Source organism: Falco biarmicus, chromosome 8 (assembly GCF_023638135.1).
Source record: "Falco biarmicus isolate bFalBia1 chromosome 8, bFalBia1.pri, whole genome shotgun sequence".
NCBI lineage: Eukaryota > Metazoa > Chordata > Aves > Falconiformes > Falconidae > Falco > Falco biarmicus.
In genome coordinates this window covers 58,327,845-58,353,366 of record NC_079295.1, presented here as the reverse complement: position 1 = coordinate 58,353,366, position 25,522 = coordinate 58,327,845, and the positions used below count along the sequence as shown (strand labels likewise).

Genomic DNA, 25,522 nt, shown 5'->3' with positions numbered 1-25,522 from the left:
GAGCTGAGAAAAGATCAAGAAAACAATGCCTCTATTACAGAGCCATGCATAACTCTTCAGGGGAACAGCTTCAGTAGTAGAAGACAGAAGGTTGTTGCCTATCAATTTTGATGCATGAAAACTAGAAACCAAACAAATTTTCTCAGGCACGGTCCAAAACTAAGCCTCTGTCGTGTCAGGAGGGTCTTGAACAATTAGCGTTGGCTTATGTTTAGGAGGAGAATGTATTTTGAACTTCTGTGTAGCATTGAGCCTAAATGCGGTCATTTCCCTCACAAGGGAGGTTTAAAAGAGAGAAAGGAACAAAGCAGTTTCTGGGTGCAAGTTTTTGGCCACATTGCCTCAAGTAGTAGCACCCTGCTCATTACTGGTCTTTCTTACTGCTATGTGAAGTGTCTCTGAAGAGAGGATCATACCTCCACCTGTCTCCAAAAGGAGCCCAGAGAACAGCCCTTATCCTGAGGGACTGAGAGGGAGGTGTGCTGGCTAGTAGCCTTGCAGGACCACATTGGCTAGTGCTGGTCACAGAGGACACTTGCATCCTTGCCAGAGATGCTGTTCTTGTCAAAGCAGAAAGCAAAAGCTTGACACCGGTGTCTGCCTTTAAACAAGTTTATCTTTTGTGGGGTTTAGTCCTGCAATGCTTAAAACATGTCATAAGGCAAGCTGCGATCATCAGACCGAAGATGCAGCTGAACCACTCTACTGCCTCAAGCCAAAGGGCAGGGCAAGGGGCAGAGCTCGTATGTGGTGGTACCTCCACCAGCCCGTTGCCCGTGGTTCAGCCCTGCGGCTCAGGGGTCTCCAAGCCCCATGTGCTGGCATCCAGCAGCGCTCATCACGACCGCAGCACTGCCAGGCGTAGGCTGCGCCTGGTTGCTAGAGCTCAAACCCTTCTCTTCTCTTTTCATTTCACCCGAAAGTGCTGAGACGTCGTTGCAGGGTCAGTAGAAGAGAGCACCAGGAAGCATTGCCCTCGTGTTTGCCCTTCCGACACTCCTGTGGAGTGGGGTGGGGAGCTGAGGGCTCCCAGTCTCTTGTCCCAGAAGGTGTGGGGCAGGCTCTTCTCAAGGTGACTGCAGCCTGCCTGTGCGGACTCAGGTGTTTACTGCCCGTGGTAACTCGGAGCTCCTGTAGCTCCCTGCCTTTTTTGCTGGCTGAGAAGTGCTGTAATTGGTCAGCTGCTCACTTAATCCATGATGTATGTCTGCATTGCAGAGACGTTCAAGGCTGCGATTAGTACCCAAGCTAACTGGCATGGCTGTTGGCAGCAGCACGGTCTCGTTTTGCATGCTGTGTGGCAGTCTGCGGGGTAGCTGTTACAGGCTCCCCTAGTCAGCAGTCCCTGTCACCAGAGGTGGAAGCAGTTTGTCTCTAGAAGATGTTGTCCTTTCCCTGAAGCCACCCCACCCTGTGGGCAAAGAAGGGGCTATCGTTCTGCCGGTGAAAGCACGGCGCCCAGTACCAGCCATCCTGAGGGTCCTGTCTGTTTGTCCTGGCAGGTATTCACGTTCAGCTGGAGAGAAGACATCCGTCCAGGGGATCCTCAGCATACCAAGAAATTTTGTTTTGATGCCATTTCCCACAGCAGCCCTGTGACCCTCTATGACTGTCATGGAATGAAGGGGAACCAGCTCTGGAGATACCGAAAAGTGAGTGTGTGTGCATGTGTGTAAGCACATCTGAACGTGCGCATATTCTTATTTAAGGTGTCAAATTGCCTATAGGCGCTTCAGTCTCCTCAAAATGTCACCACTCATGTATTCTATTCTCTTCATGTAGCTGTAGTAAGAGAATCTGCAGACAATCTGTTGTCACTGTGCTATCAATTACCCTTGATTAGAAAGAGGTGATTCCCCTGTTCCACTGGTTAGAAATGGTGAGGACTGCTTCGCCAGCGCTTGCTAAGCAGGACCCTGTCCTTGCTGTGGACACTGTCCTGCCCACAGCCGGCCCCGAGGTGATGCAACACTCCCTGCAAACAGGTTTTGCAAGGGGTGTGCTGTGTTTATTGGTTTGTTCTGAATACTAGAAGATAGAGATCATGGCAAAAGTAGGTAAGGATTTATCCATCCTCCTACTAAGCAATGCTTTTGTGGGCAACAGGTAAGTAAGTTCTTGGCTAAATGCTCTATCGTAGTCCTTGCAGCCTGCACGGCAGTGCCACAGTGCCTGCAGCAGGGTGTGAGCCTGTAGGCTGGAGAACACGGCTTCAGACAGAGCTTTAGACCTTCCTGGTGCAGCTGTGAGGAGTGGGCCGGATACCGTTGCAAGGGGTGGGAATGTACCCTGACGCTTGCCACCCCTTAATTGCGGAACAACTTCTTCGGATACATCCAAATGACAAAATAGCTTGCCTTGGGTTTTAAGATGTCTTTCTGTTGGTTTTAAAACAGCTTTGCTTCCCTGCTTAGCAGTCTCATATCAAATTTCTCTTCTCCAGGACAAGACCCTTTACCATCCAGTAAGCAGCAGCTGTATGGACTGCAGTGAGAGTGACCGTAAGATCTTTATGAATAGCTGCAATCCTTCATCTCCAACACAGCAGTGGATATTTGAACATACAAACTCAACCGTCTTGGAAAAATTTAACAGAAATCTTGATCTTTAAAAGACTGAGAAAAAAAAATATATTTTACAATTATAGTTTTTACTGGGGAGGGTTACAAAAAATTTTTTTAAGAATACTTTTTTTTAAATAGTTAATGAAGGTAAAAGGGAGAATCTCAGGAGAAGGGTAACTAGCAGGCCAGTCTTTATTGCAAAGATGCTGCATCCTTCTCTTCTGGGGATGGTGGAATTTTAAAGGCTTTGCCAGAGCCACTTCTGTGCTGAGACTGAGCAGCAACTCTGTTTTTAGAGGAGTCTGAATGTGATTCAAACTGCTTTTGGGTTTTTTTGCTTTGTTGTTTTGTTTTCTTTCCCATCTGGGTCTGGTGTTAAATGATTTTGTTATCTGAGACCCTCCAGGACTTTTTGTAGCTGCTATACCACCTGCTGAAGCATTCCCATATAGATGCTTTATCTTCCGGAGTCCATATAAGTAAAATCTTGAACAGAAGATTTAAGCCTCAATAAAAAAAAAGGCCATCAAAATGTAAAACGGAATTAATATTTTTTTCCCCTAAACCAAAATATATTTCAAACAGGTTGAGTATTATTACTTTCCAAACCATAGCTCTGATAAAGGAATGAGCTCTAGTGGAAGTGCAGCCAAGTGTTGGGAATATCACTGTAGTTATTAATGATGAGGAATCTGGGTTTCTGGTCCATTCACTTTGCAGTCAGTTTGTCATTCGCTGTTGAATCTTCAAGGTGAAAGATTAGCAGAGGGGTTTTAAGTAAGCATAGTTCTTACAGGTGAAGATTTTTGCTAAGAGCCTTTGGATATCATGTTCCAAATTTGCCTTTTATTCAGTTTTAGCACAGACAGTTTCTCAGAGTTAAATCTACATGAAGGCAACTTCCATTTTTTTCTTTAGAGGTTTGAAGGCTAACTTAATTCACAGCCAGTGTGAGCAGATTAATTCAGGAAAAATAAGTCAGGGCTGAGATTATCCATTGGTCTTTATCCATTTGTTCATCAGTCTGTAGTTCGTTGCAGTCATGTGTCCTGTGGTCAGCAGTGTTCCAGACCTGTGGGAGCGTGCTATTAATCTCTCCTCTTCTCCCAACATCCACAGTGCTGTACAGCTTACTGTGACTGGAAATCTGTTTGCTGAAGTGGAGATGTGGGACTGATGGGCCCATTCCGCTGGTACCTTGTCCCTTGTGTAGTCAATTAGCAGTGCAAGGTATTACCCTTCTGATTTGGCTGCAGGATCTGCCAAACACTGAACCAGAATTGTCTCATCCCAGGAGCTGGAAAAAGGCACTGACACTAAAGGATGGCTGGAGGACTGTTGGTTTCAAGTGTTACCTGAAGCAAGTGTTTTTAAACCAGGGTGGGGTTTTTTTTAGTGAAGTTGTTGCAAAAACTTGATTTACTAGTTCAGCTTAGTCTTATACTGAAGTCGGCAGCGGCATTTTCTAGTAAAAGCTGGGGGGGATGTTAACCTTTTGCAAAGGTGCTGTATGAATAAGTAAAATTAGCCCTTTTCTGGTAATTGCCCAGCACCACAGTTGGTCCAACTGCCCGTGCAGGAGTGTTGTGAGAAGGTAGTGTGCAGGCAGCTCTGGGAGTGAAAGGCTGAAGCACTCGGGGTAGGAGCAGGGCACCCTTCTGGGACTCTCGATAAATGCAGTTAACAGACTCCCCCTCCTCGGAGGAGCAGGGACGCTCTGCTCTGGGATGTCTCTCATGTGAAGGCAAGGAGATTTTTTGCCTAGTGTCAGCAAACAAGCAGGCTGGCTCCCTCTGAAGAGCTTCACAAGGAAGAAGTTGCTTTTGCAAACTGTAGGATCATTGGCCATGTTTCAGGTGTCTTTGAGGCTGTGTAGTGCTGTGTCTGTCAACTGGGAGCAAACTAGGACACAAATATCTGCCTCTCGAGCTCTCAAGTCTGATGTATTGACTGTGAGGCTCAAAATCATTTCCACCTCTCATCCTCGCAGCTGAGGCCGTGTCTGACCTCTTCTGCCAACTTAGGCGGTACGTGCAGCCACAAAGCAAGGGAGACACAGGCACCGTATTACAGCTGGGGCAAGGCTTGCCAAATGTGTTGGTGTCTGATGTTTGGGGAGTGAAGAAAGAAAAAAAAAAAAAAAAAGCTTTAGGCTTTCCTTGTGACAGTTTTGCAGCGCTACTTCTATGGAAGTGAGACCAGCATCAACCAGAGTTGGCATCATATGTTCTCAGTAACCACAGTATGTCTGTCATTAGGATTCCTTCTCGTTTCTGGGAGACAGAGCCACCTTCCAGTGCTTTGTGTCTGACTGTTGCTTTCCTTAAGTTATTCATGCTCTCATTGGTCTAGTGGTGCTGACTGTGGATCATTAGATGGCCTGACTAGATGTCTTTATGAATGTTTTAATACCTGTGGAACAAGAAGCTGTTTGTCCATGAACAGTGCTAGTTTTTTATAATTGGGTCACAATCAGCAAATTATATAAATGGACTGTAGGTCATTCTGCTTGCAGCTTGCAACTTTGTGTGTCTTTCTTTTCCAATGAGAGGATTAGTTTCTGTTTCTAAAATGCATGGCTTGCTTTGTACTTGGGCTCACCTTGTGACAAGAGTCCTAGCCGCTTGGCTTGCTGGATGCTTGCTTCAGAGAGAACTGCCGTAATGAACAGGTCTTTTACCACTTAGTGATCTTAATTTGGAGAGAAAGGACAGCTCTTAGCAGCTTGCACCAAAAGATTAGGTAATTTTTGAGGCAATTCCTGTTTGACAGCCAACCACCAGTACACGGAAACTGGAGTTTTAGTGTGAGTAGCCATACTGGCTCCTTCTCGGTATGGATGATCTGCTCTGTTTTCTGAAGGTTTGGGATCTGAGTGTGATAAGTGCCTCACAAATTCTGTACACTTCTGACTTGCTTGCTGGGCTTTGAGCTATTAATTTATTTACATCAATTATATTTTTCAATACCCTAGAGGCTTTGCTCACTAATGAGAAGAGTGAATATAGCCAACCATCCACTGATGGAAAAATAGAAGCTGTATTTCATCATCTACATCTTTAATTGAGCTTTTACTGGGCAATCTGGTTAATTATTCCAATTATTTTTGGTTATTTGTAAGCAAAATTGCTAAAGCATGAATACATAAGCAAATCTTCACATCCACATGCAAGTCAAGACTGGAGATTAAATACCAGTGATCATCTAATGCAAAATAAATGTTTTCATATTTTTTTCCCCAAATGTATTTAAACGTTCCTCTCTCTGTGGCTGTATGAATTCTGTTCCTTTTAAGTATCAGAATCCCAGACAACCGAGGGGATCCCTGGATGTGTGTTCTGTCGCATAATACTGCTTTGGTTTGTTCTTGAAGCTGTTCTTGATTTACACTGGTGCTAATCTCTTAGGCCTGCAGGCAGAGTAATAGGTTTGGGGCTCTCACATGTGCAAGGTGTCTTTTTTCATGCCTGGGAAATTAACTTTCTTTTCCACATCACAATAGAAGAATGTGTGAGCCTTACTGAAGGGGGAATACAGCATCATTAAAATAAAGATGTGCCTTTTTAAATGTAAATGTACAGCAAATGCTTAAACTTGAACCATTTCCTAGTGCCTTGCTGGACAACAGAGAAGAGGGGAAGGGGTTGGGAGATGAGGATGTAAGAGAAAGCTTGATTCTGATTTGTGCAGTGTTTGTGTTTGTGTGTGTTTTTTAAAATGTCTGACTTTAAGTGCAGAATTTGTTTGAACAACAGTAATTCGGAAGCTCCTAGGTTTCCTCTGTTAAATTGATATTAATGCCTCTGGGTGGGTTTGTCACTCCTCACAGGAGGACTTGGAAAGGACGGCAGCTGCCTCTTGGTATGCTGTAACGACTAAAGCTAGACCAGAGGATGCCTTGGTTGGCTGTTGGATGTTTCGCCTCATGGTGAAGGCTCATGCATTTCACCAGCATGCAAGATCCTGCATTTTCTTTTCTAAGTATCCAAATCAGAAATCACAAGTAGTCCCAAAGGCATATAAAATCTGCAGCAGAAATGTCTTTCAGAAAGTCAGTGCCCTCCATCCCTGGGAAACTTTTAAAGGGTGTGTTCAAATCTCTAATACAGAAGTAGCAAGAAAGCAATGGCTCAGCTAAACTTTCTTCGTGGTTTGTTTTACAGTAGTCTATGCACAGGGCTTTGCTTTCCTTTACCTGGAGAGTTCCAGTCAGCAAACTTTCCTCCTCCCTGCTGCACTGAGATATCAACGTTCTGCAAGTCAAACAGGCACCACCGGCAACCAGCATTGCAAGAACACAGTGCTCTCGTAGCTACTGTAAGATCATTATAGTCACTGTGCTGGCTTACATCACCGAGGGGAGAGGAGAGAGGTCTCCTGAAAGTCATATCAGGTAATTGCATAACTGCTCGGTAAAAAGGGAGAAGCTTTTATTTTAAATTGTCTTTCAAGATACGGACGGACACTTGAATGGGTTTGAGGCGGCTGGAGAGAGCAGCCAGCCTCTAGCAGTCAGCCTGTCACGCTTTCAGTCAAAAGAGCCCTGGTAAAGTTATGTCTGAAACAGTCCGGCTCTGCTAGCACAAGGGACTCCGGGTGTACCTTGCATCCCACGTCCACTCCCAGCTGCTGTGGTTCTTGTTCCTACTCGCCTGCCTTATTTCTAACCACTTGCATCAAAGGAGCCCGGTGGTGCCTAAGTCAGCCCTTATCTGACAAGCAGCAATCTAGGTTTCCATTTTAGCATTCATTTAGCATGAAAAACATCACAAATATTTAGCCAACTGTTGCCAAAATGGTGAGTAGCTTTACGTTAATGTCAGAGTTTGGGGCGGTAGAGTTAAAAGCTCTTTCACAGGATACATAGCAAAAGGGGAGCTGAACTGGGAGTCAGGACCCCTCCCAGTCTACCGGTGGCCTATTACTTGCTCTTAAGCAAGGAACATCTGTGTCCTGCAATTTTCCAACCTGATGATTCCAAGATGTAGCTTTAAGTGCTTTATTTGCTGACCTAGTGAGTGTTGAGCCCGTATTTTAAAACAAGTTGCAAGTCCTCACCTGGTTCAAGTGGAGAGGAGAGGATGGGAAAGCTGAGATCTGAAATTTCCATCAGCATTCAACACAGCGTTGTCAGTTAATTTCATAATCCTATTAACCAGTCAGATTGATTTATTCACATTATAAATTTAGAACGTAACTGAAATAAACTCACCTCCTTCTCTGGTTGCTCCTTTGTAGTGTCACACTTTAACTTGGAGATCTGTGTATGAAACTAGGCAGCGATAGGTTATGGAAATACTAATAAAAAGCCTATGTCTGGGTTTTTCGACACTGCCTCTGCTAGATAAGTATGTTCATTTATTCACTGCATTTGAGCTTTCTTGATGCTTCTGTATGACCCAGAAGGCTTCAATGATTTCAGCAGATGTGAGGGATTTGGGAGTTTTACATAAAGCCATGGGATCTATGTGGTCTTAATCTGCTAGTGTACCTCTAGGGAAAAAAGTCCTAATCCCGGTTAGTGAGCAAGAAAATATGAACTTCGACCACAAAACAAGATAAAAACTGATAAAGCTAACAGACTAAAAAGTTAGCCCTTATGATAACAGTAACAAATAGCTTCAGCCTCTAGGGTGGAGAAGGGAATTGGTTTCAAAATGCATTCTCCAGGATCTCGGTGATAAGGTCCAAGTTTGTCTATTCCTTGTACTGCATGCATTTTATCTGTAAAACTGGATGGTGCCTCTTGAATCGGTGTATATTTATTTTGTGCATATTAGGACCAACAGCCTAATATCTGGGGGTGGTAAAGGACTTGTAGCACTTTAATGTAGTAGCTTTCATAAATTGGGAATCATTGATAGAATGCCTAGTGTTTTTAAAGTTGAATGGACTTCCTTTTATAATATATTTAAAATAAATTTTTAATGTGTTTTATGAAAACTGTGTATGCAGAAATGACTGTCCCTGCCTGTTTTGCTCCAGTGATTATTTCCCTTCTCTCTACTTCTTATGAGAATAAGCTTAGTTACGGGGGTCTGGTGTTTCCCCAGGGTGGGCCTCCTGCCACGTCACGCACTGCTCTCCTCCAGCCCCCTTGGGAAACATCCTTCTCAGCTGCCCTTTGTGTTGGGTGTAAGTCGCAGGGTTTACTGTGTTCATGCACGAGCAGCCAAGAAGCTCGCACCTGAGCGCCGTGTTGGGCGTACGTGGCAGGTTCAGGCAGCTGGGGGCTGCAGATGCCTGTTGGCATCTCTGTGTCTGCCCTTCGCAGCTGCTTCCAGCCAGCTCTGAAACAGATGGAAACAACCCACCGCGCCCCAAAACTCCAGCCTGTCAGAGGACCCTGCAGCACCTCAGCTCAGACAAATTTAACAAAGAGTGGCAGCTGCAAGGGGAGGAGACGCATGAGGAGAAAGATAAGGAGATGTGGAAGGAGATATGTTCGTGCAAGGTGGTGTTCCATGCCCAAGGATGCAGTCCTGGAGGGACTGTGGCTGCGGTGGATGACTTGTGCCAAGGTAGGACACCCCTGAGGGGCAGTGGCCATGGACAGTCCTTGTTGGCAGGGCACACTGAGAAGCACAGAGGAGCGGAGAGAGCCCAGCACAGAGAAGTGAAGACAAACAGTTTCGCACTTGACCCTGACCTCCTGCAGCACCCAACCACCTCACTGAAAGAATGGGGAGAAGCTGCATAAGAACTGCAGCAAGGGGGAGGTGAGGCTGTGAAGGACAGGTATGGGGATGAAATTTAGCCAAAGGAAGGAGGAGGAGGAGGAAAGGTGTTTACTTCAGTGTGGGTTTTTTTCTTTTTTCTCAATAACCAAATCAGTCGTTGAAAGTTTGTGTTAATTGGCGACTATGTAAGTAAAACTTCTCCGGGTTGATACTGTTGCAGATGACACAGTGCTGGAGCATCACCTACTGCAGTGACTGCCTCGTGGCCAAGCTACAGCTGGCTTCCGTAGGGAGGAGCTCTGGAGTGTAGTTGGCTGCTGCTCTGTGTGGGTGAGTACTTCAGAACAGGAGCTGGGGGGGACTCTGAGGCACTCCTGTCCCCCTGACCACACACTGCAATGCAGTCATGCCTGGATGGTGACCCTCCGCAGTCCTCCTCGGAGCATGGGCCTCGCTGTCCTTTCAAGAAGAGCACCTTGCAGGTGAGGTCCTCCGAGAGCTGACACCCACACAGCAGCCACCACGTCCGGGATGCTTCCCTCCCTGAGCCTGCCATCAGCCACGTGGTCAAAGCAACACAAAAAGCTTTTCTCAAAGGCAGTTTGTGTGTTTACTGCTGAGATACATGGCCATGAGAATAGAACGTTAAAGTCACCTGAGCCTGTACGTGCACCTTGTCTGAACTGCTTTGTCCTGCAGTTTGGGGGAGTTCAGCGTCCCACAGGTGTTGCCCAGCTTAGGGCAGGATAAAGCTGTCGCTCTCTCTGCGTTTCTGCCTTGAGAGCAACTGCTGGTAGATCCGTCCTGTGCCTTGGTTTGCAGGGGAGGGTTTTTAACAGCTCGCTGCCCTGTTTGTCTTCTAATCCTCGTGTGGGGAGCGCAGTCTCTCGGCCCAAGCCAAGGTAAGTTTATAGGCATTGCTCATGGCCCTCTCCCATGTTCCCGTTAGGACCCTCTGCACTTTCTACTGTCACCACTTCATTTCTTTTGTGGCCTTCCCAACGTTCCTTTTTACTTGACTCCTTGGGGTGAAAAACTGTAATAAATGGAGGGGAGACAAACAGTAGCATGTGGGAAAATGTGCATGTGTGAAGGAAAGGAAAGCCTTGCTGCCGGGGGACCAGCAGATAACTGCAAGGTGTGCTCCCAAGGGAAGATTGTGCCGTGATTCTTGGCTACGGGAACATTTCCCGGGGGGAGTATGTGCCAAAAGCTGTGACAGAGTAAGCTTTTTAGCAGGTTCAAAATGTGCCACCATAGAAAAATGCTGAAGAGAGTGGGAGTCTGGGGGAAGGTGCGAGGGCAGTGTTTACATTGGTCCCCAAGGTACGGAAGGTGGAAATAGTCCGGTTTTTGATGGAGGTATAAAAAAATAAAAAAGCTTCCTCTCTGGACATCTTTGGCAGCACAGGCCTTTTGGAGAGTAGTGCTTCTGTCCGAAGAACCCCAAGCAGCTCCATTAAAACAGTAAGTTCCGGATGACAGCTACATCACAGACTTATCTTTAGAGGGTAGTGCTGCTCCAGCTAAGATTTAAAGGCCTGTGCAGGTTCCCCTTATTTGATTAGAGGGCTGACTTGGATGGGCAGGCTATTACAGCTTCAAAGGCACTAAAGCTGCCTCGGCGCTGATGGGTTTATGAAACATTGTTTCTCACTTCGTTGCAGCTCCTGCAAAGAATTATTAGATCAGATTAGTGATAGATACCTAATAAAGAATGTCTCTATGAGGCAGTTTATTTCACAGCAAGCTAGTTCCGGACTAGCAGACTGTGAAATCTTGAGGTTCCCACGAGGATAAATATTCTGAAATAAACTGCAATTACATGAACACCTCCATGCACCTTTTTTTTTTTTTAAGACTGACAAAAGGTGTCATTGCGTTAGCCTGAGCTGGAGGTATTTAGCATTGAATTAGCAAACAGTGACAAAAGCAGGGGTGTTTTCCTTTTAGTAGGCATTGCAAAACGACTTAAAATCTTTCCATTTGCATGGGATGAGAGCTTGCAGCCGAAGATGAAATACAATCTGATGGTCTTACAAACCTGTTCTAGTACTGATGGTGCCTGTTTCTCCAGTTGCTCCCAGTTTCCCATTGAATAGTCCAGGGAGCACCTGCAGAATCTCCTCCTCGCAGGGTCAGGAGTAAGTCCTGCCTGTTATGATCATGTTCCCTTTTATCTGCTTGCTTGCTGCTACCATCATCTGTCCCTACAGTCTGTTTTCAACTTCCCGAATGTCAAGACAGTCCTTCTGCGAGATTTCCTCAGGCTGCCGTTGGATTTTTACTCATAATGTTAAGATAAACCTAGAAAGCTTGCTATCAGGAGCTCTGAGATCACTGTCAGCCTTTTGGCGTTTTCTGTTTCCCAAAAAAAAAGGGAGTATCTGTATGGCTTTTGCCAGGAGGGTATTACTTCAGGCAGGCAGATTCCAGGCAGTTTGGCCGGGGGCTTTTATAAGCGGTAGCATCTTGCTTTTTTTAAGTCTCTTTGCTCTTCTCTAACTGCTTGTTGGTCTGTGGGTAAAGTCATTTGTTTCCACCACTTTCCCATTGGAGTGGCCGGCTCTGGGGAGTGGTGTCCTGTGTGGCCAGTACAGAGCACCCTGTGGTTCCCTGCTAGTCAAACGGACAAACAGAAATTAGTAATTGCCTGAGGGCACCAGTAATAAAGACTGAGAGAAGCAGCCAAACTGTTGAGAGGAGAGTATTAAGTCCCTGCCCTCCAGATTTGTTCGGAGGCATTTTTGGTATTGCAAGGACTGCCTGGAAAATAACAGATTTTAGTGCTTCTTGGTCGTCTTGTGGGGAGCAGGCAGAACAGGCTGCGAGATGTCTGCGTCAGTGTTGCTGGAGCAGGCTGATCTGTAACCAAAGGCTTGGAGGAGTCTCTTGCAAAAGTATTTTGTGTGTGTTTCACTGCAGTCCATCCCGTGCTAGCGCACGTTGTTCCACATGTGGGATTTCAGACTTTGAAGTAATTTTAGTCCATAGAACCTTTTCCCTGCTTGTGTAGAAAGTCTTTTCTTCAGGAAGGTGAAATCCTTTCCCAGTTACAGCTGCTCACGCACCCTTGACAAGGGCATGTGCTGTCTGGTATTACAGAGGTCACGGCGTTCCCAGTTCTTTTCCTCATGCATCGGGTAGGAGTTTCTCTTTTCCCCCTCATTCTCCCCACTGCCACCCCCCCTTTTTTACCTGACTTTGGGGCTTTTGGGGGATTGTTTTTTTACTTTCCCTTTAGATGATAGAAATGCTAAGTTTCAAACCAAATTGCTTTGGGAAAGGCTTTTGCAGGTCCCTTCTTTTCATTATCCCAGTCATGTAATTAGGGGGAAACCCGCAGCTTTTAATGACATTCCAGCCAGGGGCTCCCGCCTGCTCCATGAGGAGCCTGGGGGCTGCAGCCGGGCCCGGGCACCAGCCGGGGCTGCCGGCAGGGCTCGGTGCCAGGGCCGGGCTGGGCGCCGCGGGCTGAGCCGGCACCGGAGCGGGGGGCAGGAGGAACCCGGGCGGGGGCCCGCGGGCCCGGGGCTGCGGCGGGCGAGCGCTGCGGCAGCCCGAAGGCCGCTGGGGCCGGGGGACGCGTCCCGGGGCACGGGGCCGGGCACCCGCTCCGGCAGCGCCCGGGCCGAGGAGGGGCACCCGGCATCCTCAGCCGCTTCACGGGGCCGGGGGGCTGCGGGCCGGGGGCTCGGGGCTGGCGGACGGCGGATGGCCGCCCCTGTCAGCGCCGGGGGGGGGGGGGGGGGGCGCTGCGGTGCCCTGGCAACGGCGCGCGGCTCCCCCCCCGCCCCCGCCCGCGCTCGCGCGCCTCTCTGCCGGCGACCTTCCGGCTGCCGTGCGACCGCGGAGGCCGGCCGGGGCCGGTCGGCGGCGGTAGATGGGCAGTGACTCCTCCCAATAGGCTCGCGGAGCGGCGTCGGCGCGCCCCGCCCCTTCAGCCGCGCCGCCCAACCAGCGCCCCGCCTGCAGGCCAGGGGCGGGACTTCCGCTGCCGGGGAGGCGGTTTTGTGTGTGTGTGAGTGGTGCGTGTGGGGTCCCGGCTCCCCCGCGGGCGGCGGCGCTTGGGGGGCCCGGCCCGGCCTCCGCGGCCACCGCTGAGGGGCGGCGGCGGGCGGCCCTCCCGCCGGCGCGGCCCCTTCCGCCGGCGCTGAGGGGGGTCCCCCCTTGAGGGGGCCCCTGCGAGACTGGGGGGCCCCCGCGGGGGGCGCCGGGCGGCGGGGTCCCCCCGAGGGCGCGGGGGCGGCCGGGCGGCGGCGGCCACGGCGGCTCTTTCCCCGGTTCTCGGCTCCCCGGGCGGGGTGAGGGGCGGGCAGGTGGGCGATGAATGGTTTCAGCACCGAGGAGGACAGCCGGGATGGGCCTCCCGCCGCCCCCTTCTACGGCCAGAGCTGCTGCCTCATCGACGACGGGGACCGCTGCGTGCGCCCCGCCGGCAACGCGTCCTTCAGCAAGCGCATCCAGAAGAGCATCTCGCAGAAGAAGCTCAAGCTGGACATCGACAAAAGTGTGAGTGGCGGCCGCCGCCGAGCCCTCGCCACCGAGCCCCCGCCGCGGCCGGCCGGGCGCGCCCCGCCGCCCCCAGCCCGCACCGCACTGCGGTCCCCGCCGGCCGGCCCCGAGCTGGCGGCTGCCCCGGGGGTTCCCCAGGCCCTGCCGGCTGCGGGGCGGGGGCTGCGGGCCGGTGCCGGGCCGGGGGTCCGGCTCGTCCTCACGGCGTCCGTCGCGTCCTGAGAGCCGCGGCCGGCGAGCGAGCCCCGGGCGGGGGCGGCGGGGGGTGCGCAGGGGAGCACAGGAGCCGGCCGTGGCGGCTTTGGGGCGACAGCGCTGGTTTTAATTTCACTTTCGCCTCGAAACCCGCTGATGCTGCTAGGTGAGCCGAGCGGTGCGGGTTGCTCGCTCGGTCCGGTGTCGCTGAGGTTGCTTTGTTAATTAGTTGGAGTTGCGGGGAGGCAGGTGACGGGACGCGAGCTGTCCCAGCGCCCTGGGAAGGTGAGCTGTGCTGCCGTGGAACCGGGCGCTTGGCCGCTTCGCTGGGCAGCGCTGGCGGCCCCATGTGCTTCAGGACAGTGAGTGACAGCTGTCAGCTCCGGAACGGGTCGCTTGCCCAGCGGAGAAACAGGCAGAAGCAGCCTGGCAAGGTTACAGAAGGAAATTCTCCGAAGTGACTCAGCCGACAGAATTCTGCTCTGGATTGCTTTTTATCCCTGAGCTTTAAAGATTAAAACCTTTAAAAACAAAAAGGGTGAAGTTCCCCAGTTGGTTAGGTCCCTTCTGCAGAGCCAGAATACATCAGGGCATGGGAACAGCATGACTCAATTTGAAATAAAATCTTATTCTTAAAACCCAGAGTATTTCTCCTGGTTATGGTCCTCAGCAGATTTGTCTAGTGGTATAGTCGTTTCTTTCATTTTAGAAATGATTCTTTGTTGACAGATGTAAGCCTTTAGAAATAAAAGGAGGTAATCAGACTAATGAAGTAAAAATGAAGGGAAGGTACGACCTGGGCTGCATAAAGTGATTTCGAATGTACAGTCCCTGTGTCACCTGAAGATATTTCTGCCTTCCAGTACCAAATAATTTTGATCATTCGTGGTCCATTGTTTTATATATGCTAACAGTGTGAGATAATATTTGTTACAAAGCGGGTTCTGTGGCAGGATAAGCTATAGGAAAGAGACATTTTTGCTTGTGGTTTGCTTGTTTTAGTTGAGGTAATTAGCCAACTTTTATTTGGTCTAGATTTTGAAATACTAGCATTAATAATCTTCCATGCTATTGAAACCAGAAAGTTGACAAGACCAGCACAGAATAATATTTTTCTTGATAGTAGTCGCCTGGTAGTAAGTCCTGAAGCAAACAGATCTCCTCCAGACAATTACCTATTTTTTTTCTGACATATGACTGCAACCATAAAAAAGAAATATATTGTCTGCAGAGGTTCAGGTTCAGCTGGAGCTGTTGAGTCCTTCATTTTCCTTGCCTTTAGTCTTTGTAATGTAAATTACCTCGAACTCAGGAGTGCGATACCAGGCCTGGGGTTTAAGATTAGAAATTCCTTAATGTCATGAGGCAGTCAGTCATGCCAGTCATGAGCGATGCACTCTTGAATGCTGGTGTCTGGCTGCTGTTGAATGCTGTTTCCACAGTACCTGTTTTGATTGTTTTTTCACCACTTCTGATTCTCAGGTGAGACATCTGTATATTTGTGATTTTCACAAGAACTTCATTCAAAGTGTCCGAAACAAAAGAAAGAGGAAGACAAGCGATGATGGAGGTGACTCTCCTGAGCATGAAACGGATGTCCCAGAGGTTAGTAGGTGCAAGTGGGTGTAGGCTGCTTTACCAATTTTGAGCACGTTGAAGAAAACATCACTTGGATGTTTCCACGTATTGGAAAATATTTAAATTTTAAATTGCAACTCCACTGAAACCACCATGGAGTTATTCTCACTTTTCAGGAAGGCTTTTTTGTAATGTGTAATTGTCTAATTTTCTTATTCATTCCTGTATGAGTTCTTTGCCTGTGTGAAGTTTTCTACAAAAAGAGGTATGATAAGGTACCTTATCGCATAGCTTCACATATGTACTGCTTCCAAACAAAAAGCTGTTAAAAGAGTATTTGGTACTAATTCTTTTTTAAAGGTAAAAATAAGTTACTTTCAGTGGTGATTGTGGCCCTGATACGGTTCTCCATTACCTAGCATGCATTGTTTTGCAAATACAGTGAAGAATTCAACAGGTCACTCTCTACGTTTGGGTATTTGGTATCCAGAGAGATTAAGCTTCTCCAGACCTTTGTGTATATGGTATTTTTGGCACTATTTAAAACTGCCTTCAAATAATTCATAACATCTTTTTATTTTCAGGAAATAAAAGCCTGGGGGAGGTTTTCTGTGTTACGGAACTCTAGAATAATTTCTTCTCTGTGCTGTTGTGCACTGTATTTGCTTTGGTGATGTTTCTGGTACTGTTGACATTGCAAAAAGTTGTGCAGAGGTAATGTTCATGGAGGACCAGAGTTCTGGCCATGTCAGCAGAGCCCTCTGCTGGAAATGCCACCCATATTGGCAAAAAGTGTTTTATTTCTGGGAAAAAAAAAAAAAAAGCCACCAAGAATCGTTTTGCCAGCACAGCTATGTCTTTGCTGCAAAGCTGTGTCCACACCTCGCTGTGTGGAGGTGTTGAAAGAGTAGAAAGGGTTTGGTTTGTTTTTTTCAGGATATCTGACCTTTTCTTGAAGCTCTTTTTGTTTCCATTCCGCAAGATTCTCCATCCAAACTTTCCTATACAGGCTTTATGTTAGTTGCCAGGATAATTGGTGAAGACTCAGCTGGCATCTGAAAATGCTAGTGCTCTAGAGCATGCAGGGTATTTGGTGGTTAAAACCTGAGGGATGCAGTCACCTAACTGAAGAGGGAGCTCTGCAGCTGTCAGTTTCATTGTCATTTTATTCTTGGGTTTCACCAGAAATTCCTTTTGTCTGTGAAACATGGCATTTTCCACATGATCTTTATCTTCCTTCCTGTAACCTCCCCCACCACCACCCTTGCTTTTAATCTCTGCACTTCCCATTTCAGTATTTGAATTTCGTTTCTTCTCTGTCTCTATGCTCTGTTTTATGTCACAAACCATTTGTTCGCTGCCTGCTAAATTGATATTTCATGTGTGAGCTTTTTAAACCTTGTGGGAACAAAAGGTTCCCCTTTGCTTGAAGGTTGCAGAGGTGTAATTGAGAGCAGAAATTGGCCAGCAATTCTGTTGACAGCATGTGAACCAGAACAAAATTTTGTATTTCCCTGAGGCTGTTTTGGTCCTTTAGCATTAACAAATACAAAATATACTTAGATTTGTCAGTAAGGCAAGCTGGTGTGGTTCTGAATACAGGCAAGGAGCAGTCCTGTTGAGGCAGAAATAATTATTTTTAGATAACTCTACGTTTCTGCCTGATAGAAGCTAAAGGTAGTGCTCATCCTCTCTTCTCTGCATCACTTCCAGGTTGACTTGTTCCAGCTCCAAGTGAACACCCTGCGACGTTACAAGAGACATTATAAGTTGCAGACTAGGCCTGGACTCAACAAAGCTCAGCTAGCAGAAGTAAGTGACGACAGAGGTAGTATTATCTCTGTTACTAAAAAACTTCTTATCTCCTCTGCTCAAGTACACGTTTTGTGGACACTAATATCTGTAGCGACTCTTGCTAGTACGTACTGTGTGCTCTGCGAAAGGTTTCATGGGATGATGCCAACAGAAAGCTACATGCTTTCATTCACCTGAGACAGTCGTGGAAGACATGGAAGCTGGCTCTTGAAGGCATGTTTTAGTAACTTGCTTTTCTCTGCTTCCTTTCCCTCCTTGTTCATAGTCACAATTCATTACCTGTAGGGAACGGAAACAGAACCTAGTTTCCAGCGACCTGGGTGTTAGCTGAAGATTTCTGTTCAACTGAAAGTCAGACTTACACATTACCAGTCACCTTAGGTGCCCTGTTAGTTTTTCTTTCCTCACAGGCACTTGACCTGGTTGGAATTGCTTATCATTAAAGGCAGAATCACTGACCATGACTTCAGATTCCTTATTTTCCTCCCTTGTCCTGACATCTTACAATTCTTGTATTAAGTCAATAAAAGGCTCTTTCCTTCTCACCATGTGGGATACTTGTTAAGAAAGAACTCTCTGTATCTCTTTGTTATTTGAGCTAGTTGTGCTTGGTACACATCTGCTCTGCTCTCTTTCCTGACTTGATCTGAAGGCATGCTGTGGGAAAAGTCTTCTCTAAACTTGAAAAAACTGTAGCAGTTAATGGTAACAAGGTTGATTTTGTAAGCTGAGACTTTCACAACTGTCTGCCCAAAACTAACTGTTTTGCTTTAAAGAACAAAAAACGGCAGACCAAAAGAGACAGCAAGACACTGTCTTGCTCTCTTTCAAAGTCAGCTAGGTAATGAATATACAGAATATAGAGAAAGTGTAGTGCAATGTAGGAGTAAATTGAACGAAGCAGGGTTGGGTGTATATCCTCCATATTAGTTCTGATTTGTCATGTTCTAACTAACCAGTTCATAGTCTCTCGGCTACCTCCTGCCACAAAGGACTTCTTACTTAGGCAATTTACCATGAATGTGCCAAGGAGTTAAAAAAAAACAAAAAACAAAAAAACAAAAAAAACAAACTACTATGCAAGCGGAAAATAAAGGGAGCCTAACTTAAAGTTGTCACACACTTCCCAGATTTCCTGTGAAGTCTGAGCAGCTTTGACCCTACGCTGGATCCTCGTCCAGCTCCCATGCTTGAATCACTGCTGCCTGAGGCTCTTAGACTCCTGCTGCTACCCCACCGTAAGGAAAACTCAAACTTCCATAAATCTTCTTGGAGTGACTTATTGCTCAGCCTGCATCAAAATCCAGTTCTGGAGCTGTGTTGGGTACCAAAAAAGAACTTCTCCCATATGAGAAGCAGATCTTGTCCAGCTCCAACATGTTTTCTACGTTCATTTCCTGAGAAAAAAAGCAGCTAATGGTTCAGGGCTTATGTTAGTGTCAGAGAGGGGTAGCCCTAACCCTCCCATTACAAATCCCCTGGTGTTCCTTTCAGTGAAAATTCACTCAGTGCGTTTTCCTTTGGATTCTAAAACTTTGCTACATAGGGTTCACACAGCAAGGTGTTTCAATATTTCTGACACTTTAAAATACTGAGATGCAGGGAAAAATTGCTCTCCAAATAATCTCGGCATGAATGTCGCTTAGGAGAGGCTATGCTGGTTTGGCAGGAGGACATTCTGGCTTCCAAATTCCGCTTGTAGGTTGGCTGCAAATACTGCTGACGTAGCAAGACTATGCTATGTTCATATGCACATTCCAGCTGTAAAGAGAGAGAGGTAAATGAGGACTGACAGTTTGAATTGGTGCATGTTTGACTACAAGTATATTACATTCAGTGGCCATAAAGTCATTTTTGGAAAGTGAAGATAAACCTGTTCTGATTATTTCTACTTTTTAATTTCAGAATTTCTGTCTCTTTACATGTTGTCCTTCTAGACTGTCAGTCGTCACTTCAGGAATATTCCTGTGAATGAGAAAGAGACGCTTGCATACTTCATCTATATGGTGAAGAACAACAAGAGCAGGCTGGACCAGAAATCAGAAGGTAGCAAGCAACTAGAATGAAGATTAACAAGACTTGGAATAATAGAGACCTTGAAGGATCAGATGGTATTGTGCATTTTAGGTATACAAAAACTGTTGAAGTATATTGTACATTTTTTTTTTTAATGCAGTAAGTCTGGATGACAGAAAAAAATATAGACATTCTTATCAGGAGTATTTGAAAACATGTGCCCAACATGTTTCTGAAGACTTCTTCCCCTCATTTCAGAATCACATTGGAATAAAGAAATGGGGAAACCAATTAAACCTGTAGGACTGTGGAGTTTGTCAACTCGGTTTTTTAAACCATTTCTGGAAATCTGCATCTCAGTGCAATTCAGATCACAGGTGGAATTTTTTCACTGAATTCAGACTGCATCACAAACCACCATGCAGTTTGTTTTGGTGCAGGACTGGAATAGCGGCAGAGATAAAATTCATTATCAAGGTGCATGGATCAGAAGTTTTGTCTGATGTTTGCTCCCCACCTACACATTCTCTGTCTTGCCTTGAGTCAGTGCTTCAAGTCCCAAACTTCTACAAATGCTCCAGCTCACCAAATCTACTCCGTGAACACTGCTTGCCTAGTCTGAAATTGATTATTATTTTTTTAATCCGTTTTTCCTCCTGCCCCCTTCTGACATGGATGCCAAACAACTCTCTGCAATCTTTTTCTAATTTCTTTCGTTTAAGAACTCACTAATTAATTGCCTGTAAGCATTTTAAAACTTCCGCATTTCCTCAGAATATGGTATTAAGGCAAATAGAGCTTATTTGCTGGGTTTGATCACATTGGTAGAAATGCTCATTTAATTCGCTTATGCGTATTTCCCTTGTATTCAAGGCTCAGTGATGGTAGGTGAAACAGTATGACATCTGTCTCTTGATCTCTGTGTCAGATCAGGTATCAATCACAAGTGATGTGAATTTTATACTGCAGCTAGTCTTGAGCAGGTGTCACAAAACTGCTGTGTGGATTGGTGGGCTCGGTGGTCTGTGTTTAGCGTAAAGCAGACTTACACGAATGGGTGTAGCACCATAACCAGGGTAGTGAACTGGCTGGAGCATGATGCATTTCATCTGTCTTTGCAATGGGCAAGAAGCAGCGAAGCACTTGCCTTTCGCGAGCATTACGTGTGCTGTGCTTTCATGAGAGCTGTGTGAGTGGTGGGTGGCATGCGGGTGCTCTTTAACTGGGCGCTGCAGGAGGAGATGGCTCTGATTTTGTTATTGCAAGCCAAGGTGTCCTTACAAATAACAGTGGTTGTTTTGGCAAAAGGAGCATATAAAAGTGTCGGTTGTGACTGACTGTTCTCCAGTGACCTCAAGTTCTATTCAAGGGGATCTCATGATTTAAAGCACCACTCTGTTTCTTTGCTGTCCTAACCAATGTCTCCGTTCTGTTACAAGATGCCAAGACTCCACACAGAGCATATTCTCAACAAGCCTTAAGCAACGAACTGAACAGTAGAAAACTTTGGCTAGCATTTTGTCAATGGCAGGTTTTAATATTCCAAAACTGGATGAAGCTTTGCTGAAGAGCTAAATACACAGGTCACGATCCCAGCTTAGTACTGCATCATGTGTCGTAAGGCATGAAGAGTTCACGTAGTGAAGCTCTTGTTGAAGCTCTCCCAAGGTCTCTTTAAAAATCAAGTCACAACTTAAAGCAAGCTGTTCACATCAGCTCTGAAGTGTTTGCTAATACTCCAAAAACATGTTCAACAAACTTCAACATGTCTAAGTCCTGTGTCATAGACAGAAATACTCTGTTATGGTACACATCCCATTTGTGAAGTTTTGGAGAGTGTGATTGTTTCAGCATTTCCTTGTTCGATTCAGTATGGATTTTAAGAGTATCAGACAAGAGAGAGGTTCAAGGAATGAGGAGAGAATGTCTTGCGTCGGTATTTAATGAATGTTTAAAAATTTCCTAATTATGCTGGTCCTTTCCTTATTGAAAGGGTGGAGTAATTCCCACGTCAGTCAACATGATCTGGCTTCTCTCATTCAGGACAGATAGCTAAAAGGGTGTGTTCTCTGACTGCATGTTAATCTTCAAAGTGCTCGTGTCATCAGAGGATATTACCAAGGGAAAATGAGTTTCTGAGTTGAGAGGGTTATGCCTCATTGTAACTTCTAGACCAAAACTGTAAAAATGTAGTTTGTTTGGGATTTACTTTTTTGTTGTTGTATTTTGTTTTGTTTTATTTCAAAGAGTAAATAAATCTGTTGGGGTGTTTTAGCAGCCAGCAGCAAAATGATTCTTTTCAAGGAAATATGGTGGCAGGTTCCATCTGTTCAGGTGTATTCACTGGAATGCTTTTGTGCAGAGGTGGTATCCAGGAAACTTTTTTTTTTTTTCTTTTTTCCTGAAAATAGTCAATTGATGTGAAATGTGATCCTTGTTGGTTTCACTCGTAAAGCAATTATACTTTTTTGAAAAAATTCTTAATGAAGTGTGATGGTGAAGAGATGTTTACCAGCCATTAGCAGTTGTTTATAAGGTGGAAAGCTTGGAGGCAAGACACCAAAGAAACAGAAGAATCTTTGGCTGTCGGACCCCATGGCCTTATAAACCCTTGCAAATGCCTTATTACCTTATTCTCAACTTAGCTAGAGCAAAACGCCTTGAGCAAAAGAAAGCAGATGTCTTGTTGGAAGGGTTAGCCACTTTATGGCTCCCATGCTATAAACTGAAACCACACGTCAATTCAGTAGCAATATCCATGTTCAGGGTGCCTGTGATTCTTGAAAAGCATTTAGTGTCTAATAACCAGAAAACGCAACAATGCAATTGTCGTTCTGTATAATACCATTCTGTGTATTTGATTCCTTATGCTGCATGCCAATTAAAAAAAAAAAATAGACTTTCCAACTTTTTGTTTTAAACTTCAAAGTAAATGTGTTTGAACCTCACACTTGTGAAGCCATGAGGTGGGACATTTGCTCAGCACTTTTAGATGGGACTTGTTGGAAAGGTGGAAGACCCAAATCGCTTTGGCTGGTATGATAAGATTTTTATGGTTTTTTTCCTTTTACATTTTGCTTTTCACAGATGGGCCTTAAATTCTGTCTAGCTTTGAACCATGGAGCACAAGCCTTGGGGGCATGGAGGATGGCCAGATGTCTTCTTCCATTTATAATAGTGGAAGATTATTTCTTACAAACCTGCATAGGTGACATTCACCCTGGGGCAGAGGAATCGTCTTTGAAGCCCTCCAGCCATTATATAGCCTAATTCAATTACATAGCCTAATTCAATTCTCATTGAAGAGTTGCATTAACTTAATTAGACTTCTGAATAGCTCCAAAGCCATTAGTATGAAATCCAAATAATGCGGAAACATCTCTTCCGGGGTTAATTTCATCCTGTATGCTGACCCTCTGCTCGCTTTAAGGGAAGAAGAAGAAATCGTTGCTGGTAGTTATTGGCTTGAACTCAACTCGAGGGAGTTAGAAGCATGCAAAGACTTGAGTCTGGGGCAATCTGTTGGCTGGAAAGTGCAAATATATCCAAGGAGACTGTGTTAGAATGCAGGGTGTTAAAAAAGTCTGCATCTCAAAAAATATTGTATATCAACCAGAAGTAAAGAATTGCATTAAAAGCTAATGTTTCTTTTACCAGGCACTTCAGATGCTCAGCCTGAGAAAAGCAGAGCGGGCATGTTTGTACCACTTGTCCCCAGCACTCTGCTGTCGGTTTTCCTCAGAGCAGTGGCTGTAAACCACTAGATACCCTGGTGTGCAAGACTTGACCAAAACGTATCAAGTCTGGCATTTCAAGTTAGTCTGAAGTGCAAGCTGGATTCAGAGAGGCTTTGAAAGCAGAAGTCGAAATAATCCACAGTACGTGCGAGTTTGCAAGCGGGTCATGATGGCACAGAGAAAAGGAAACGGGACATGGCCCACAGAGAGACTGAACAAAACACGCTTCCAGTTAGCAACGTGGAAGGAGGTTTGTTCGGCGTTCGCTCTTGTAATGGATGTTTTACGAGAGGGAAAGAAGCGGGGAGCTGCGCACTTTACATCTTTCGCTTGAGCCAAGTGTAAATACCAATGGGAGATCTTCAGCAGTAACTGCAGTTGGAGGGGAGAGAACTGGTCTGCTGGGGGACTGTTTCTTTAAGTTCACGGATCGTTTTACTTCCCTAGAGCACTAGAGTCACTTTGCCTCTATGGTTTGAAAGAGCGGGTCATACAAGGTAGCCTCCCGTACAAAAGGAGTCCTTGTACTGCCCGGAGCATTGACTGGAGAGTCCCAAAGGTGAAGGAATGTTACTGATGCCTCACTCCTCTTGTCACTGACGCCCTTTAGCCATCTCTAGCTTACCGAGTTAGGGAGTTTTCATTTTCCACTTTCCAGGTGCAAATGAACCGTTCGGATGTGAGATACTCCTTGCACTTTTCACAGCAATGCCTGGTCTCGCGTTTTTTACTTGCCTGTGAACACATCTGTGTGGAATTAATTAAATGGTTGAAGAAAGTGTGGGGAGAGGCTGGGGGGGGGGAGGGGGGCTTCTGCCTTAAACCTGAACTTCCCTCGCAAGCAGCTCTGCAGGCCATCCTGTACATCAGCAGGCTCCAGGAGCTCAGCAGAGCCCTCGCAGGGCTGGGATCCTCCTGTCCTAGCTGCCACTCTGCTCCGCAGCTAGAGAGCAGGGGAGGTGAACAGCAGGGAACTTGCAGAATGGCTTGGAGTCTTCTAGCGGGCTTACTGGGAGAGAAAAACTGTGTTCCCTCTTCTGTTTCTGGCCTCCATGTGTTGTGCTGATCTTATGCCAAATGTTTTGGACACCTTGTATTTTTAACTGTGTAATATAGCTGTGCATTGTTAAAGCAACTTAGTAACTTATAGCAAAAACTGTAGAACTCATTTCTCTGAGGTGTAGGAAATGTCCTGCTTCCACTGTGTATGAGACTTTAATTCTGTACTGTCTGACAAAGATAAAATGCTGAATTTCACTTTAATAAATGATCTATCTAGCAACAAGGCCTGCATTCCCTTCTGTTTGCCTTTCTGCCCTTAGCACTTTTGGCTCTGGAGCCAGTGGCGTTCTGCTTTGCATGGATGCTTTGTGCCAGGCTTCTCTGATTCACTGTCATGTCCCACCTGCCTCCCCAGGGCTGAAAATGCTGCGGACTGGGAGGGGAGGATGGCACTGCTGACTGGGATGTGTCAAGCCTGAAATAGAAAACTCAGGTGGTGGGCTATTTCGTGACAAACCCATGGGGGTTGCACAGGTGCAAATCACGGAGCCTTCTGAAAGCAACAAAAAGACCCCTCACAAGAAGGATGGAGGTTGTTGGAGAGCCACGTGACCTTGCATTTTGGGAAGTATGGGGCTCCTCTGTGATGGGGAATGCCTCTCCCCTATCGTGAACAGTCAATCAAGTGCAGCATCTCGTTTGATTTATGTTTCCTAGTGAATCTTCTTTGTGTCTAGCTCGACCCTGTGCTTCTGCTGCCTTCGCGAGCGCGCCCTTGGCTGCGTCTCATGTATGACTTCCAGCTCCTGTTGCCCAGAGTCGAAGCTGCACGCCTGGCTGACGAGGTGGGTGCTACTCCAGAGCCACGCGGACATGGAGCATCCCGATGGTCAATCAGTTAGCTGGCAAGATCCTTTTCCATCTAGCACTGTGTTTCTTCTTCCCGCATTGCTCTTCCTCCTGACCATCAGCCATATAGGCAAAGATGCCTCACTTTTTTGTGGCAGCGAGGAAGCAAGTGATGCCAGAAATGGGGGCTTGAATGCTTGTTCTCCTGAACTCTGTCACGGCATTTCCTAAGACTTTGCTGGCACTGCCCGAGGCATGCTTTAGCCTCGATTTTTAGCCTGGAGAGAGGTTGTAGTGTAGCTTTTCAGACACTTGGGCTCTCATGGGGGAGGATGATAGGATGTTGAGAGCTGTACGCTCAAAATACATGACCTGAACTGTCAAATTACACAGTTGATGTGCAGTAAAGATTGGCACAGACAATCGTCCCTGAAATAATCTGACAAATCTCCTGTATCCCATTCCTTGGTGCTGTCCTACAACCAACTGACCTGTCTCCTCATGACAGTTCAGTTCATGGCAAGGGATGAGGTGCTCCCTGGAAGGAGGGTGGCAGCTCGTGTTGCTGCTG

The 25,522-nt window shown here is 46.4% G+C and overlaps 2 protein-coding genes across 6 annotated transcripts in view; both read left to right on the top strand.

The window, feature by feature from the left end:
• Positions 1 to 8,507, top strand: part of GALNT10 (polypeptide N-acetylgalactosaminyltransferase 10) — a 90,537-nt gene extending 82,030 nt beyond the window's left edge. The window contains exons 10-11 of the mRNA XM_056349303.1: positions 1,503 to 1,652; positions 2,444 to 8,507. The gene's annotated coding sequence lies outside the window, so the exon portion shown is untranslated. The remainder of the gene's footprint in view (positions 1 to 1,502; positions 1,653 to 2,443) is intronic.
• Positions 8,508 to 13,245: 4,738 nt separating this feature from the next.
• On the top strand, positions 13,246 to 24,385 carry SAP30L (SAP30 like). Of its 5 annotated transcripts, none has more exons than XR_008823566.1 (5): positions 13,246 to 13,756; positions 15,437 to 15,559; positions 17,246 to 17,344; positions 19,285 to 19,474; positions 23,021 to 24,385. XR_008823566.1 is itself a non-coding variant. In XM_056349620.1 (4 exons), exons 1-4 carry the CDS (start codon positions 13,571 to 13,573, stop codon positions 19,411 to 19,413), a joined length of 537 nt encoding a protein of 178 aa, XP_056205595.1. In that variant the 5' UTR covers positions 13,246 to 13,570; the 3' UTR covers positions 19,414 to 24,385. The 5 variants fall into 5 exon arrangements, 2 of the variants coding, with proteins under 2 accessions (XP_056205595.1, XP_056205596.1); XR_008823565.1 differs by having other exon boundaries at positions 22,451 to 24,385; XR_008823564.1 differs by having other exon boundaries at positions 19,285 to 22,399.
• The last annotated feature ends 1,137 nt before the right edge of the window (positions 24,386 to 25,522 follow it).

What these genes read in the sequence shown, in the direction of transcription:
- SAP30L (XM_056349620.1), top strand. Translation starts at nt 13,571, where the DNA reads ATGAATGGTTTCAGCACCGAGGAGGACAGCCGGGATGGGCCTCCCGCC. An exon ending in ATGAAACGGATGTCCCAGAG is followed by an intron (nt 15,560 to 17,245) that starts GTTAGTAGGTGC and finishes CATCACTTCCAG; the next exon opens with GTTGACTTGTTCCAGCTCCA. An exon ending in ACAAAGCTCAGCTAGCAGAA is followed by an intron (nt 17,345 to 19,284) that starts GTAAGTGACGAC and finishes TTGTCCTTCTAG; the next exon opens with ACTGTCAGTCGTCACTTCAG.